This window comes from Salmo salar, chromosome ssa06 (genome assembly GCF_905237065.1).
Source record: "Salmo salar chromosome ssa06, Ssal_v3.1, whole genome shotgun sequence".
Classification (NCBI taxonomy): Eukaryota; Metazoa; Chordata; class Actinopteri; order Salmoniformes; family Salmonidae; genus Salmo; species Salmo salar.
Window position 1 is genome coordinate 85876236 of NC_059447.1, and position 14990 is coordinate 85891225.

At 46.1% G+C, this 14990-nt stretch overlaps 2 protein-coding genes across 6 annotated transcripts in view; one reads left to right on the top strand and one right to left on the bottom strand.

Annotated features, from left to right (window-relative positions):
* The window catches only part of LOC106608253 (ryanodine receptor 3), a 288745-nt gene extending 286485 nt beyond the window's left edge, over nucleotides 1-2260 (top strand). For all 4 annotated transcript variants that reach the window (XM_045721102.1, XM_045721103.1, XM_045721105.1 and 1 more), the window contains one exon: nucleotides 557-2260. In XM_045721102.1, coding sequence (XP_045577058.1) covers nucleotides 557-652 — 96 coding nt within the window. In that variant the 3' untranslated portion in view covers nucleotides 653-2260. The remainder of the gene's footprint in view (nucleotides 1-556) is intronic.
* aven (apoptosis, caspase activation inhibitor) overlaps nucleotides 2122-14990 on the bottom strand; it is a 72856-nt gene continuing 59987 nt past the window's right edge. The window contains exons 3-6 of one of the 2 annotated variants that reach the window (XM_045721106.1): nucleotides 5373-5443; nucleotides 4937-5032; nucleotides 3160-3463; nucleotides 2122-2901 (exon numbers count right to left, since the gene is read on the bottom strand). In XM_045721106.1, coding sequence (XP_045577062.1) covers nucleotides 2732-2901; nucleotides 3160-3463; nucleotides 4937-5032; nucleotides 5373-5443 — 641 coding nt within the window. In that variant the 3' untranslated portion in view covers nucleotides 2122-2731. Of the gene's footprint in view, nucleotides 2905-3159; nucleotides 3464-4936; nucleotides 5033-5372; nucleotides 5444-14990 lie in introns of both variants that reach the window. The other variant, XM_014206091.2, reaches the window with a different exon arrangement.

Here is a 14990-nt window from a genome sequence, read left to right on the forward strand (position 1 = left end):
CAGGAATGGGATATAGCCATAATAGCTTATAACGGTTCAAACGCTAGAGACCAATTCATAGGAAGACAATAAATTAAACATGTCCCATTGGCTTCGGAAACTGGCAAAAGCTTCTGTTTTTCCACAAAGCGGTTGATTCTCTGTTCTCCTCTACCTTTCCTTGCTCGCAAAGTACCAGGATGTTGTCTCTGGTTTTGAATCAGAATTTGAATGCATCCAAGAAGTTGAATATATGAAAATTTGATCAACTTGAAATTATAGTTTGTAAACTTGATACACAGAAAATGAATGCAACATCTACCGTATTGAAACAGAATATATAAGTTTTGCATTTTAATTTGAAATTTGATTAAAAAAATTAATGCAATCGCTCCCTAAACCAACAATGACACCATACCTTTTGAATGTCATGTGAATTTCAAATTGTAATATTGCTGCCATTTGACTTTAACACACTACACAATTTGATTTCATGTAAAATGACCTTTTCTAGTTGAAACACCTTTTCGCTGCTAAAACCATTTTAACTACTGTGTATTTCCCTGTCCTCCAACAGGAGTCATATGTGTGGAAGATGTACCAGGAGAGATGCTGGGACTTCTTCCCTGCTGGGGACTGTTTCAGGAAGCAGTATGAGGACCTGCTTGGGTAGAGAGGACCCCTAACACTACCCAGCTACTCTACAACCCTACCTTGATAGAGAGGACACCTAAAACTACATTAGCTAGCTAACCTACCTGGGTAGAGAGGACACCAGAACACTACCCAGCTACCCTACAACACTATCTGGGTAGAGAGGACACCAGAACACTACCCAGCTACCCTACAACACTATCTGGGTAGAGAGGACACCAGAACACTACCCAGCTACCCTACTACACTATCTGGGTAGAGAGGACACCAGAACACTACCCAGCTACCCTACAACACTATCTGGGTAGAGAGGACACCAGAACACTACCCAGCTACCCTACAACACTATCTGGGTAGAGAGGACACCAGAACACTACCCAGCTACCCTACAACACTATCTGGGTAGAGAGGACACCAGAACACTACCCAGCTACCCTACTACACTATCTGGGTAGAGAGGACACCAGAACACTACCCAGCTACCCTACAACACTATCTGGGTAGAGAGGACACCTAAACACTACCCAGCTACCCTACAACACTATCTGGGTAGAGAGGACACCAGAACACTACCCAGCTACCCTACAACACTATCTGGGTAGAGAGGACACCAGAACACTACCCAGCTACCCTACTACACTATCTGGTAAAGACTAATTCACTTGAACCTTAATGGAACATGAAATCTAGCTCCACTTAGCTCTTCTGCTGCCATTGTATCCATCATACAGTATCACCTAATGAAATGGCAAGCCACTACTGAGGAGAGACTGAGGTTGACGAAGACGATGATTGGACTTGGTGTTTGAATTTACATTGTAAAGAAAAGTCCTTTTGCCTGTTACTAAAAGATAGGTCACTGTCACGGTGACACCTTGTTTCCTCTTTGAACACAAATGGTTATATTCATTTGATTTGTTATGACGCATTACCCTTTTCACTTGCTTACCCCCAAAACTGTTGCACAATGTGTGTTGTGTGGTAGAGTCGAGACATTGATATATGTAGGGTTACAGCTTGAGGAGTGATTGAATGTACAAGCCATGATATTAATACCCAAGATATTAACTGAGAACCAAAACACAAGATGGATGCTAGAATGTGAATTGTGGTGGTGATAATGATGAAACTTGACTAGAAATTAAATTCGACCTATTCTACCTTCTTTGAACTTGGTCTGAATCTAATTAGCTTGGTGAGATGAGAAATTTAAAAAGGGGTCCCTCAAGGGTCAGTCTTGAGCCCATTATAGTTGTTTATAAAGTGCCAATGTGCCTTAAAATGAGAACTTGACACCCTTCGTGCTCTAGGTTGCGGATTAGATTAGAATTACCTAGCTACAGTAGGGATAGCTTTTTAGAAGAAAATAAATATCTAGATACCCATTGTGTAATTGTTGCTCAGTTTGGATTTGTTCCCAAGCTACAGTTTCCTTGTCTGCCTGTACACCTTTCTTTCCATAGTAGAAATGACAAGCTGAGGAAAAAACATGGTTCAGGATTTATTGAACACAGAAAAACAGTGAACTGCTATTGTATGGCCATTTATATGTAGTAGCTTTGGTAAAACTGCATTTCTTTTTGAGAAGAGGAGGGATGGAAATGAATAAATTAACCAATGCAATAAACCATGTCTGTATTCCATGGGCTGTCAACTAACTCACAACCCCGATCCAATTACAGAAACCTTTCAGAGGGGAAAATCTGTGTGTGTGTGTGTGTCCCTTGCCGTGTCTGACAAGGCACAAGGAATAGGAAATTCATGTCCTTTGACTTGGAAGGGTACAGAGCTCTGCTGCTACAGCCAAACCATCCAGGGTAGTCGGTAGGATGGAGAAAACATGGGACTTGATGTGAATCAGTCATATGGGAGGGAAAGAACTCCCAACAATGCCTTCGTCCAAAGTCGATCTTATGAAAAGTATATTACTGAATCTGCTGTTATATAAGCAGTGCTACATGTGTTGACTGTGGTGGATTAGAATATGATGTAAGACTGTTAGGGGCTGAGGGATGTACTCGTTATGTGATAAGGGCTGAATTGGGGACTGGACGGTCCTTCTCCTAGGTCAGACAGGGTCAAAGGTTAGAGTTCAGGGTCAGGAGATCATGCTGTCCAGCCAGTCTTCCAGGTCCTCCTCTGTCACCACCTCCTTTGCTACCTCTGCCTTGGGAGGTGCAGCCACCTCCTCCTTGCCCTGCTGTGTCTCCTGCTTCCTGTCCTCCTCCCTCTCCTCCTCTGGAACAAGCTCCTCCCTCTCCTCTAATGCTGCTGAAAAAAGATACCACAGAAAGTTGCACTCTCCCTAGTACTCACACAGATATAGTGGAGGAACCAACAATTTTCCATCTTGTTTCTCTGTATGTTGCTAGCAAATTATCAATGCCTTTCTTTAGGTTACTGTTAAGTGATGGGTTGTTGTAGCAACAAGGTATTTTTCCACACTGAATAGTCTGCAACCGTGTATAATCTAATTACAACATTGCAGAACAGAACAAAAATGTTATGCGCCTGCTGGGTACTCACGTTTATTTGGAACCTCCACAAGCCTGCCAGTTTGGGACGCTGAAGGTTCTGAGACTGAGCTCTGTAGACCGAGCAGCTGGTCCAAATCTTTATCCATGTCATCCACCACAGGGGTCTTGGCAGCTGAGGAGCCCAGAGGAACAGTGCCTGGGGCTGTGCTCATAGCACAGGAAACACCCAGGCTTGGAGTAAGGCCTTTCTGAGCGGCTGGGACTCCTGGGACAGTAGGCTTAAACAGACCCAGCGCTACAGAGTTCTGTTTGGGTGCCATGGTCATAGTGGGAAGCTCCACCGGAGAGGTCACCTGATTAATAACCACAGGATTAGATAATACATCTGGATTCAACCCAAATACACTTGGTGACTGACCATTACATTACCAATACTTAGACAATGACTTTCTGGGAATGCTCTGAAAACAAAGAATTCAACAGGTTTCCATGGTAATATTACAACACTTCTGAATACGCTAGTCTAGACGCCAAACCCAAGGGAGCAAAAAGGTTCTGCATCAGGACTAGTTCAGCCTCCAGGTTCAGTCTGTGGTGGAGAGGCATCAGTACCTACCTGGACTAGTTCAGCCTCCAGGTTCAGTCTGTGGTGGAGAGGCATCAGTACCTACCTGGACTAGTTCAGCCTCCAGGTTCAGTCTGTGGTGGAGAGGCATCAGTACCTACCTGGACTAGTTCAGCCTCCAGGTTCAGTCTGTGGTGGAGAGGCATCAGTACCTACCTGGACTAGTTCAGCCTCCAGGTTCAGTCTGTGGTGGAGAGGCATCAGTACCTACCTGGACTAGTTCAGCCTCCAGGTTCAGTCTGTGGTGGAGAGGCATCAGTACCTACCTGGACTAGTTCAGCCTCCAGGTTCAGTCTGTGGTGGAGAGGCATCAGTACCTACCTGGACTAGTTCAGCCTCCAGGTTCAGTCTGTGGTGGAGAGGCATCAGTACCTACCTGGACTAGTTCAGCCTCCAGGTTCAGTCTGTGGTGGAGAGGCATCAGTACCTACCTGGACTAGTTCAGCCTCCAGGTTCAGTCTGTGGTGGAGAGGCATCAGTACCTACCTGGACTAGTTCAGCCTCCAGGTTCAGTCTGTGGTGGAGAGGCATCAGTACCTACCTGGACTAGTTCAGCCTCCAGGTTCAGTCTGTGGTGGAGAGGCATCAGTACCTACCTGGACTAGTTCAGCCTCCAGGTTCAGTCTGTGGTGGAGAGGCATCAGTACCTACCTGGACTAGTTCAGCCTCCAGGTTCAGTCTGTGGTGGAGAGGCATCAGTACCTACCTGGACTAGTTCAGCCTCCAGGTTCAGTCTGTGGTGGAGAGGCATCAGTACCTACCTGGACTAGTTCAGCCTCCAGGTTCAGTCTGTGGTGGAGAGGCATCAGTACCTACCTGGACTAGTTCAGCCTCCAGGTTCAGTCTGTGGTGGAGAGGCATCAGTACCTACCTGGACTAGTTCAGCCTCCGGGTTCAGTCTGTGGTGGAGAGGCATCAGTACCTACCTGGACTAGTTCAGCCTCCGGGTTCAGTCTGTGGTGGAGAGGCATCAGTACCTACCTGGACTAGTTCAGCCTCCGGGTTCAGTCTGTGGTGGAGAGGCATCAGTACCTACCTGGACTAGTTCAGCCTCCAGGTTCAGTCTGTGGTGGAGAGGCATCAGTACCTACCTGGACTAGTTCAGCCTCCAGGTTCAGTCTGTGGTGGAGAGGCATCAGTACCTACCTGGACTAGTTCAGCCTCCAGGTTCAGTCTGTGGTGGAGAGGCATCAGTACCTACCTGGACTAGTTCAGCCTCCAGGTTCAGTCTGTGGTGGAGAGGCAGCTCCTGTAGAGACTGGGCCAGGGCTGGGAGGTCCACAAACACTGCTGAAAACTAGATGTAGGGAGAGAGGTGGGAAGGTAGAGGAAGGGAGTAAAGGGTGGAGGAAGGGGGCAAAGGGTGGAGGAAGGGAGGTAGAGGAGAGAGGGAGAGTCAGAGGGGGAGGAAGAGAGAGCACTTATCAACTCCTGAGACAAAATAGACTAGTACCAAAACAACACCCTAGCCACTACCTAGTCACTGTCTGAAGACAGATAAACACATTACACACTATTGGCAACAAGATCTTATTGAGCACTGGTAGAGCTGACTGGTCCGTTCAATGAGAGAGAGAGGGATCTATACTGGAAACACAACTTTAAGAGGAACAGAGGAAAGGCAATACCATATTTACCTGATTGGCTGCCAATGAGTCCATATCCCACTCCTTCTCTTCAGAAAAGCGGAATTGAGTGAAAGAGTCCCCTGAGAACGAGAGAGAGAGAAAAGACTCAAACCAGGCTACTGCTGTCTGTTGCTCAGAATGTTACTAGACAGATCTGTTTATCTGTTAAATACATACTTCACTTATTTATTTCACATATTCCTGTCATACAGTTTATATAATTAAGCTACATATTAACATATGATACAAGATAATAAAGATTGCATGATTCCATCTGTAAGCCTATCAGTCATTGTTGAAGATATTAGCAGGCAAAACTCTTATGGTAACACTGACACTGAACAGTCAGTCACTAGGGGTCACCAGTCAGTCAGTCAGTCAGTCACTAGGGGTCACCAAACAGTCAGTCAGTCACTAGGGGTCACCAAACAGTCAGTCAGTCACTAGGGGTCACCAAACAGTCAGTCAGTCACTAGGGGTCACCAAACAGTCAGTCAGTCACTAGGGGTCACCAAACAGTCAGTCAGTCACTAGGGGTCACCAAACAGTCAGTCACTGGGGGTCACCAGTCAGTCAGTCAGTCACTAGGGGTCACCAGTCAGTCAGTCACTAGGGGTCACCAGTCAGTCAGTCACTAGGGGTCACCAAACAGTCAGTCACTGGGGGTCACCAAACAGTCAGTCACTGGGGGTCACCAAACAGTCAGTCACTGGGGGTCACCAAACAGTCACTGGGGGGTCACCAAACAGTCACTGGGGGGTCACCAAACAGTCAGTCACTGGGAGTCACCAAACAGTCAGTCACTGGGGGTCACCAAACAGTCAGTCACTAGGGGTCACCAAACAGTCAGTCACTAGGGGTCACCAAACAGTCAGTCACTAGGGGTCACCAGTGACTCACTAGGGGTCACCAGTCAGTCACTGGGGGTCACTAGGGGTCACCTAACCAGGTTGGTTTTGCAGTAAGACAGTGTATCATAGAAAGTCTTATGAAAGCAGACTATTGATTCCTTTCACTGGCAGTTTTATAATAAGCACTTCAGCACTCATTGAGTAACTCTTTCCACTGAGGGGCATCAGAGACAAAGAACAAATACAGGTAACTGCCAAAATAAAGGAAACACCAACATAAAGCATCTTAATAGGGCGTTGGGTCACCACGAACCTGAACAGCTTCAATGCACCTTGTCATAGATTCTACAAGTGTCTGGAACTCTATTGGAGGGATGTGACACCATTCTTCAACCATAAATTCCATCATTTGGTGTTTTGTTGATGGTGGTGGAAAACGCTGTATCAGGCACCGCACCAGAATCTCCCTTAAGTATTCAATTGGGTTGAGATCTGGTGACTGAATTACTCTATCTATCTATCTATCTATCTATCTATCTATCTATCTATCTATCTATATATATACACACATACATATATATATATATATATACATACATATATACACACACAAAAGAATGTGGACACCCCTTCAAATTCGTGGATTCAGCCACACCCGTTACTGAGCATACAGCCATGCAATCTCCATAGACAAACATTGGCAGTACTATGGCCTCACTGAAAGGTTGTGACTTTCAACATGGCACTGTCACAGGATGCCACCTTTCCAACAAGTCAGTGTGTCAAATGTCTGCCTTGCTAGAGCTGCCCCGGTAAACTGTAAGTGCTGTTATTGTGAAGTGGAAACGTTTGGGAGCAACAATGGTTCAGCCGCGAAGCGGAAGGCCACACAAGCTCACAAAACATGACCACCGAGTGCTGAAGTGTGTAAAAAATCGTCTGTCCTCGGTTCCAACACTCACTACTGAGTTCCAAACTGCCTCTGGAGGCAACGTCAGCACAAGAACTGTTGTTGGGAGCTTCCTGAAGCCTAAGATCGCCATGCGAAATGCCAAGCGTTGGCTGGAGGGGTGTAAAGCTCGCCGCCATTGGACTCTGGAGCATTGGAAACACATTCTCTGGAGTGATGAATCACACTTCAACTGGCAGATTTCTTTTTTTTTTCCCGATATCGGCGTGGAAGAACTTGACTGGCCTGCACAAAGCCCTGACCTCAACCCCATCGAACACCTTTGGGATGAATTGGAATGCTGTATCAGAGCCAGGCCAAATCGCCCAATATTAGTGCCCAATCTCACTAATGCTCTTGTGGCTGAATGGAAGCAAGTCCCTGCAGCAATGTTCCAACGTCTAGTGAAAAGCCTTCCCAGAAGAGTGGAGGATTTTATAGCAGCAAAGGGGGGACCAACTCCATATTAATGCTCATGATTTTGGAATGAGATGTTCGACGAGCAGATGTCCACATACTTTTGGTCATGTAATGTAGTCTTTCAGTCACAGCTTCTCTCCCTCACCCTCTATTCAAACAGTCGTTCAGCCAGGGTTTCCTGCCAACTGCAGTTGGTGAGGCAGAGGCTGCTGATTGTTCTCTGCACCACAAGAACCCAGGGTCAAGAGAGGAGGACAGCAGAGTGTGTCTCTATGTCAACGAGACACATTGACTGTGGTGATTTATGCATTAATAAGGTAATGTCATTGACACATTAAGGAGATAAGAAAGACGCTACAGAACCTCACAGGTAGACCAGTGTCAACCTGATCTGTGTGGACATGCCATCTAGGTAGTTCTCAGGCTCACGCTGCGATACCGCAGCCAACGGTGACAGAACCACGGCAACAGCTGCCAAGGTGATGAGACAGAGTGCTGTCAGAGTTCCAGAGAGGGGGATGGGATGAGAGCGAGACATCCATGACAAGTCGCCTTGCTTCATCCAAACGGATCCTCTTTCTCATCTACCCTGAGATTGTCTCTGAGTCTCAGATGTCTCAGCATTACACGGACAAAGCATCAGTCACTTCCTGTCAGTTGTGGGAAATCGGTTTTAGATGAGCAGGCATATCAAAGGCAATGTCATAAACTGTATATTGTAAACAGTAGGATTCAAGTGTATAGTATGCACAGCAGAGTACATTATTATTACCAAGGTACAGTCGTGGCCAAAAGTTTTAAGAATGACACAAATATACATTTTCAAAGTTTGCTGCCTCAGTTTGCATGATGACAATTTGCATATACCCCAGAATGTTATGAAGAGTGATCGGATGAATTGCAAAGTCCCTCTTTGCCATGCAAATGAACTGTATCCCCAAAAAACATTTCCACTGCATTTCAGCCCTGCCACAAAAGGACCAGCTGACATCATGTCAGTGATTCTCTCATTAACACAGATGTGAGTGTTGACAAGAACAAGGCTGGAGATCACTCTGTCATGCTGATTGAGTTTGAATAACAGACTGAAAGCTTCAAAATGAGGGTGGTACTTGGAATCATTGTTCTTCCTCTGTCAACCATGGTTACCTGCAAGGAAACACATGCCACAGGCAAGGATATTGCTGCCAGTAAGATTGCAACTAAATCAACCATTTATCGGATCATCAAGAACTTCAAGGAGAGCGGTTCAAATTTGTGTTGAAGGCGACATCAGGGCACCCAAGAAAGTCCAGCAAGCTGCAGGACCGTCTCCTAAAGTTGATTCAGCTGCGAGATCGGGGCACTATCAGTACAGAGCTTGCTCAGGAATGGCAGCAGGCAGGTGTGAGTGCATCTGCACGCACAGTGAGGCGAAGACTTTTGGAGGATGGCCTGGTGTCAAGAAGGGCAGCAAATAAGTCACTTCTCTCCAGGAAAAACATCAGGGACAGACTGATATTCTGCAAAAAGGTACAGGGATCGGACTGCTGGGGTCTGGGCTAAAGTCATTTTCTCTGATGAATCCCCTTTCCGATTGTTTGGGGCGTCCGGAAAAAAGCATGTCCGGAGAAGACAAGGTGAGTGCTACCATCAGTCCTGTGTCATGCCAACAGTAAAGCATCCTGAGACCATTCATGTGTGGGGTTGCTTCTCAGCCAAGGGAGTGGGCTCACTCACAATTTTGCCTAAGAACACAGCCATGAATAAAGAATGGTACCAACACATCCTCCGAGAGCAACTTCTCCCAACCATCCAGGAACAGTTTGGTGACAAACAATGCCTTTTCCAGCATGATGGAGCACCTTGCCATAAGGCAAAAGTGATTACTAAGTGGCTCGGGGAACAAAACATCGATATTTTGGGTCCATGGCCAAGAAACTCCCCAAACCTTAATCCCATTGAGAACTTGTGGTCAATCCTCAAGAGGCGGGTGGACAAACAAAAACCCACAAATTCTGACAAACTCCAAGCAATGATTATGCAAGAACCGGCAGCCATCAGTAAGGATGTGGCCCAGAAGTTAATTGACAGCATGCCAGGGCGGATTGCAGAGGTCTTGAAAAAGAAGGGTCAATACTGCAAATATTGACTCTTTGCATCAACTTCATGTAATTGTCAATAAAAGCCTTTGACACTTATGAAATGCTTGTAATTATACTTCACCATTCCATAGTAACATCTGACAAAAATATCTAAAGACACTGAAGCAGCAAACTTCGTGAAAATTAATATTTGTGTCATTCTCAAAACTTTTGGCCACGACTGTACATGATGAGCGGCCTTAAAGTTCATAGTGTGATATAGACTGAGTAACCAAAACATTAAGAACAGACTGACCAGGTGAATCCAGGTGACAGCTATGATTCCATATTGATGTCACGTGTTAAATCCACTGCAATCAGTGTAGATGAAGGGGAGGAGATAAGGATGTTTAAGCCTTGAGACATGGATTGTGTAATTGTGCCATTCAGAGGGTGAAAGGGCAAGACAAAATATTTAAGGGCCTTTGAACAGGGTATTGTAGTAGGTGCCAGGCTCACCAGTTTGTGTCAAGAACTTTACGCTTAACAGTTTCCCGTGTGTATCAAGAATGGTCCACCACCCAAAGGACATCCAGCCAACTTGACACAACTGTGGGAAACATTGTCGTCAACATGGGCCAGCATCCCTGTGGAACGCTTTGGACACCTTGTAGAGTCCTTGCCCCCGACGAATTGAGGCTGTACTGAGGGAAAAAGGGTGACTGCAACTCAATATTAGGAAGGTGTTCCTAATGTTTGGTATACTCAGTGTACACTGGCTTGTCTCTGTAAATGCTGTGAAGTCAGAGGAGGAAGGTCTACGGTAGCCTCAACAGCAATCTGTAGGGTAGCACCATGGTGTAGCCAGAGGACAGCTAGCTTCCGTCCTCCTCTGGGTACATTGACTTCAATACAAAACCTAGGAGGCTCCCATTTCTCACAACCTTCCATAGACTTACACAGTTATTATGACAACATCCAGAGGATGTCCTCCAACCTATCAGAGCTGTTGCAGCATGAACTGACATATTGTCCATCCAATCAAAGGATCAGAGAACGAATCTAGTACTGAAAACCTAAAGCTACAGCTAGCTAGCACTATCACTTAGCTAGCAAATGCAGCAATCTAGTTTATCCGGCTCAGAGGGATACATTAGCTAGCTGGCTATGACTATCCAACGCAACACTGGAACTCTTCCAAGTCAAGATAACCATTTGGTTTTACTAATTTGTTGCCACCGGGGCCCGCCGCTGTAACTGCTCAATTGCTTACTATGCACTGTACTGCATGATTGTAGCAGGTTTACTAACCATTAGCTATCTTGAGAGGAGAGTGCATAGATTTGAGAAGGAATACAACATGGCTGCTATGAAAGTGAACTGTGTTTACATCTGATCAGGGGTGTATTTATTCCGCCGATTCTGTTGAAAAACTTTTCTGAATTTGTCCAATTGAAACGTTTGTTTGCAACTGTTGGACTAATGACTACGTCCTAGATCAGCTATATAGAGGCAAGAGTGTGCAAGGCGGTATTGAATGTGTCACTGTCTGTCCATGTATAACTGTCACCTCAAATGTTTCTCTAGACCTGTGTGCACCTATGTTGTAAACATTGGGTATAGGGAAAAATTCTAGTATCATGTAGTAGCCTAAACCTAGCAATGTTACATTGAACTGGGTGAATGGAATATGAATGAGTCATTCCAATATGCTGTAATAGAAATAAGGCCATGCTCATGAAGAAAATAAATTAAAGGTCCTCCCACATCTTAAAGGGCACTGACCGCCACTGTGGTGTCATGGAGCTGCTCTGTTCTGTGTATTGACGCGGTGCTGTCCCACCGTCAGACTCACAGCAGTTGATGTGTTTAAGCCTTCAGCCTGGCCGCTCCGGAGCTTGCCCTGCTCTGAATGCGTCCCAAGCGGTACCCTATTCCTACATAGTGCACTGTGGTCCTGGTCAAAAGTAGTGCACTATTAGCCCAAAGGGAATAGGGTGCCATTTGGGATGCACAACTCACTCTGATCTGCTCTGTGGGAGTGACTAACAGAACTCTGCTGTGAAGCCATGAGCATTAAAAGGTGTAGAGGTGTAAATATCCCTGGCTGTCCCTGGCCTGTCACACTCAGAGGGGAGGCACAGTGGGAGGCCTGGCCTCATGTCCTGTTATACACACACAAACACACACTAAGGGTGTGACGGTTAAATTAATTGGGGATCGTTACGTTTTAGAAAAAAATCCTGGACAGATTTACAAAATGTTTATTTCAGTGCAGTTATCACAAAACGACAACTAACAGGTCCCGATTATCATCAACAAGGTAAAACATGTGAAATGTAACAAATACCTAACGCAATAATGCTGTAAATAGGAGATAAGCATCTTTCACATTATTTGCTACGGATATGAAAACACTCCGCACATAAACATCGTTAACAGTTAGGAAAATGGCAGGGAGTGAGAAGACCTGTATGGCAGTACTTTGAGAAGGTGATAAAATGTAATACTTTGAGAAGTGGAATTGAGCTACAGTGGCAGTACAGGTGCTGAAAGGGAGGCAGCATGAGACCTAACCTGTTGCTGGCAGCATAGAATGAGGGACGGAGTGAGAAAATCACAGCGCTGATTACAGAAATGACTGCAGTTGATATGCAGGCATTGTCAGTGGTTTAGGATGTAGGCTTCAATACCCTAATGGTATATCTACAGCCAGACTACAAGATGCCATGTTGAAAAACCATGACTGCTCTGCAAGTACAAAGCGCTAACTCTCAAACATATGTGGCGTTAACAACAGACTGTCTATGAACACACTGTTCTACATCACTACAAGGATCCATCACATTGAGAGTGAAGTCCCATGTACTGAGAACATGGAGGAGAGGCACACAACAGAGAACCTGAAACAGCAGTAATACCATCGTTACTGAGTGGGTGGTGGACAGCAGTAATACCATCGTTACTGAGTGAGTGGGGGGACAGCATTAATACCATCGTTACTGAGTGGGTGGGGGACAGCAGTAATACCATCGTTACTGAGTGGGTGGTGGACAGCATTAATACCATCGTTACTGAGTGGGTGGGGGCAGCATTAATACCATCGTTACTGAGTGGGTGGTGGACAGCATTAATACCATCGTTGATGAGTGGGTGGGGGACAGCATTAATACCATCGTTACTGAGTGGGTGGGGGACAGCAGTAATACCATCGTTACTGAGTGGGTGGTGGACAGCATTAATACCATCGTTACTGAGTGGGTGGTGGACAGCATTAATACCATCGTTGCTGAGTGGGTGGTGGACAGCATTAATACCATCGTTACTGAGTGGGTGGTGGACAGCATTAATACCATCGTTACTGAGTGGGTGGGGGCAGCATTAATACCATCGTTACTGAGTGGGTGGTGGACAGCATTAATACCATCGTTGATGAGTGGGTGGGGGACAGCATTAATACCATCGTTACTGAGTGGGTGGGGGACAGCAGTAATACCATCGTTACTGAGTGGGTGGGGGACAGCAGTAATACCATCGTTACTGAGTGGGTGGTGGACAGCATTAATACCATCGTTACTGAGTGGGTGGTGGACAGCATTAATACAATCGTTGCTGAGTGGGTGGTGGACAGCATTAATACCATCGTTACTGAGTGGGTGGTGGACAGCATTAATACCATCGTTACTGAGTGGGTGGTGGACAGCATTAATACCATCGTTACTGAGTGGGTGGTGGACAGCATTAATACCATCGTTGATGAGTGGGTGGTGGACAGCATTAATACCATCGTTACTGAGTGGGTGGGGGCAGCATTAATACCATCGTTGATGAGTGGGTGGTGGACAGCATTAATACCATCGTTACTGAGTGGGTGGTGGACAGCATTAATACCATCGTTGCTGAGTGGGTGGTGGACAGCATTAATACCATCGTTGCTGAGTGGGTGGTGGACAGCATTAATACCATCGTTACTGAGTGGGTGGTGGACAGCATTAATACCATCGTTGATGAGTGGGTGGTGGACAGCATTAATACCATCGTTGATGAGTGGGTGGTGGACAGCAGTAATACCATCGTTACTGAGTGGGTGGTGGACAGCATTAATACCATCGTTACTGAGTGGGTGGTGGACAGCAGTAATACCATCGTTACTGAGTGGGTGGTGGACAGCATTAATACCATCGTTACTGAGTGGGTGGTGGACAGCATTAATACCATCGTTACTGAGTGGGTGGTGGACAGCATTAATACCATCGTTACTGAGTGGGTGGGGGACAGCATTAATACCATCGTTACTGAGTGGGTGGTGGACAGCATTAATACCATCGTTACTGAGTGGGTGGGGGACAGCATTAATACCATCGTTACTGAGTGGGTGGGGGGACAGCATTAATACCATCGTTACTGAGTGGGTGGTGGACAGCATTAATTAGATCGTTACTGAGTGGGTGGTGGACAGCATTAATACCATCGTTACTGAGTGGGTGGTGGACAGCATTAACACCATCGTTACTGAGTGGGTGGGGGACAGCATTAATAGCATCGTTACTGAGTGGGTGGTGGACAGCATGAATACCATCGTTGATGAGTGGGTGGTGGACAGCATTAATACCATCGTTACTGAGTGGGTGGGGGACAGCATTAATACCATCGTTACTGAGTGGGTGGTGGACAGCAGTAATACAATCGTTACTGAGTGGGTGGGGGACAGCATTAATACCATCGTTACTGAGTGGGTGGTGGACAGCATTAATACCATCGTTACTGAGTGGGTGGGGGACAGCATTAATACCATCGTTACTGAGTGGGTGGGGGCAGCATTAATACCATCGTTACTGAGTGGGTGGTGGACAGCATTAATACCATCGTTGATGAGTGGGTGGTGGACAGCATTAATACCATCGTTACTGAGTGGGTGGTGGACAGCATTAATACCATCGTTACTGAGTGGGTGGTGGACAGCATTAATACCATCGTTAATGAGTGGGTGGTGGGCAGCATTAATACCATCGTTGCTGAGTGGGTGGTGGACAGCATTAATACCATCGTTGATGAGTGGGTGGTGGGCAGCATTAATACCATCATTACTGAGTGGGTGGGGGACAGCATTAATACCATCGTTACTGAGTGGGTGGTGGACAGCATTAATACCATCGTTACTGAGTGGGTGGTGGGCAGCATTAATACCATCGTTGATGAGTGGGTGGTGGACAGCATTAATACCATCGTTGATGAGTGGGTGGGGGACAGCATTAATACCATCGTTGCTGAGTGGGTGGTGGACAGCATTAATACCATCGTTACTGAGTGGGTGGTGGACAGCAGTAATACCATCGTTGATGAG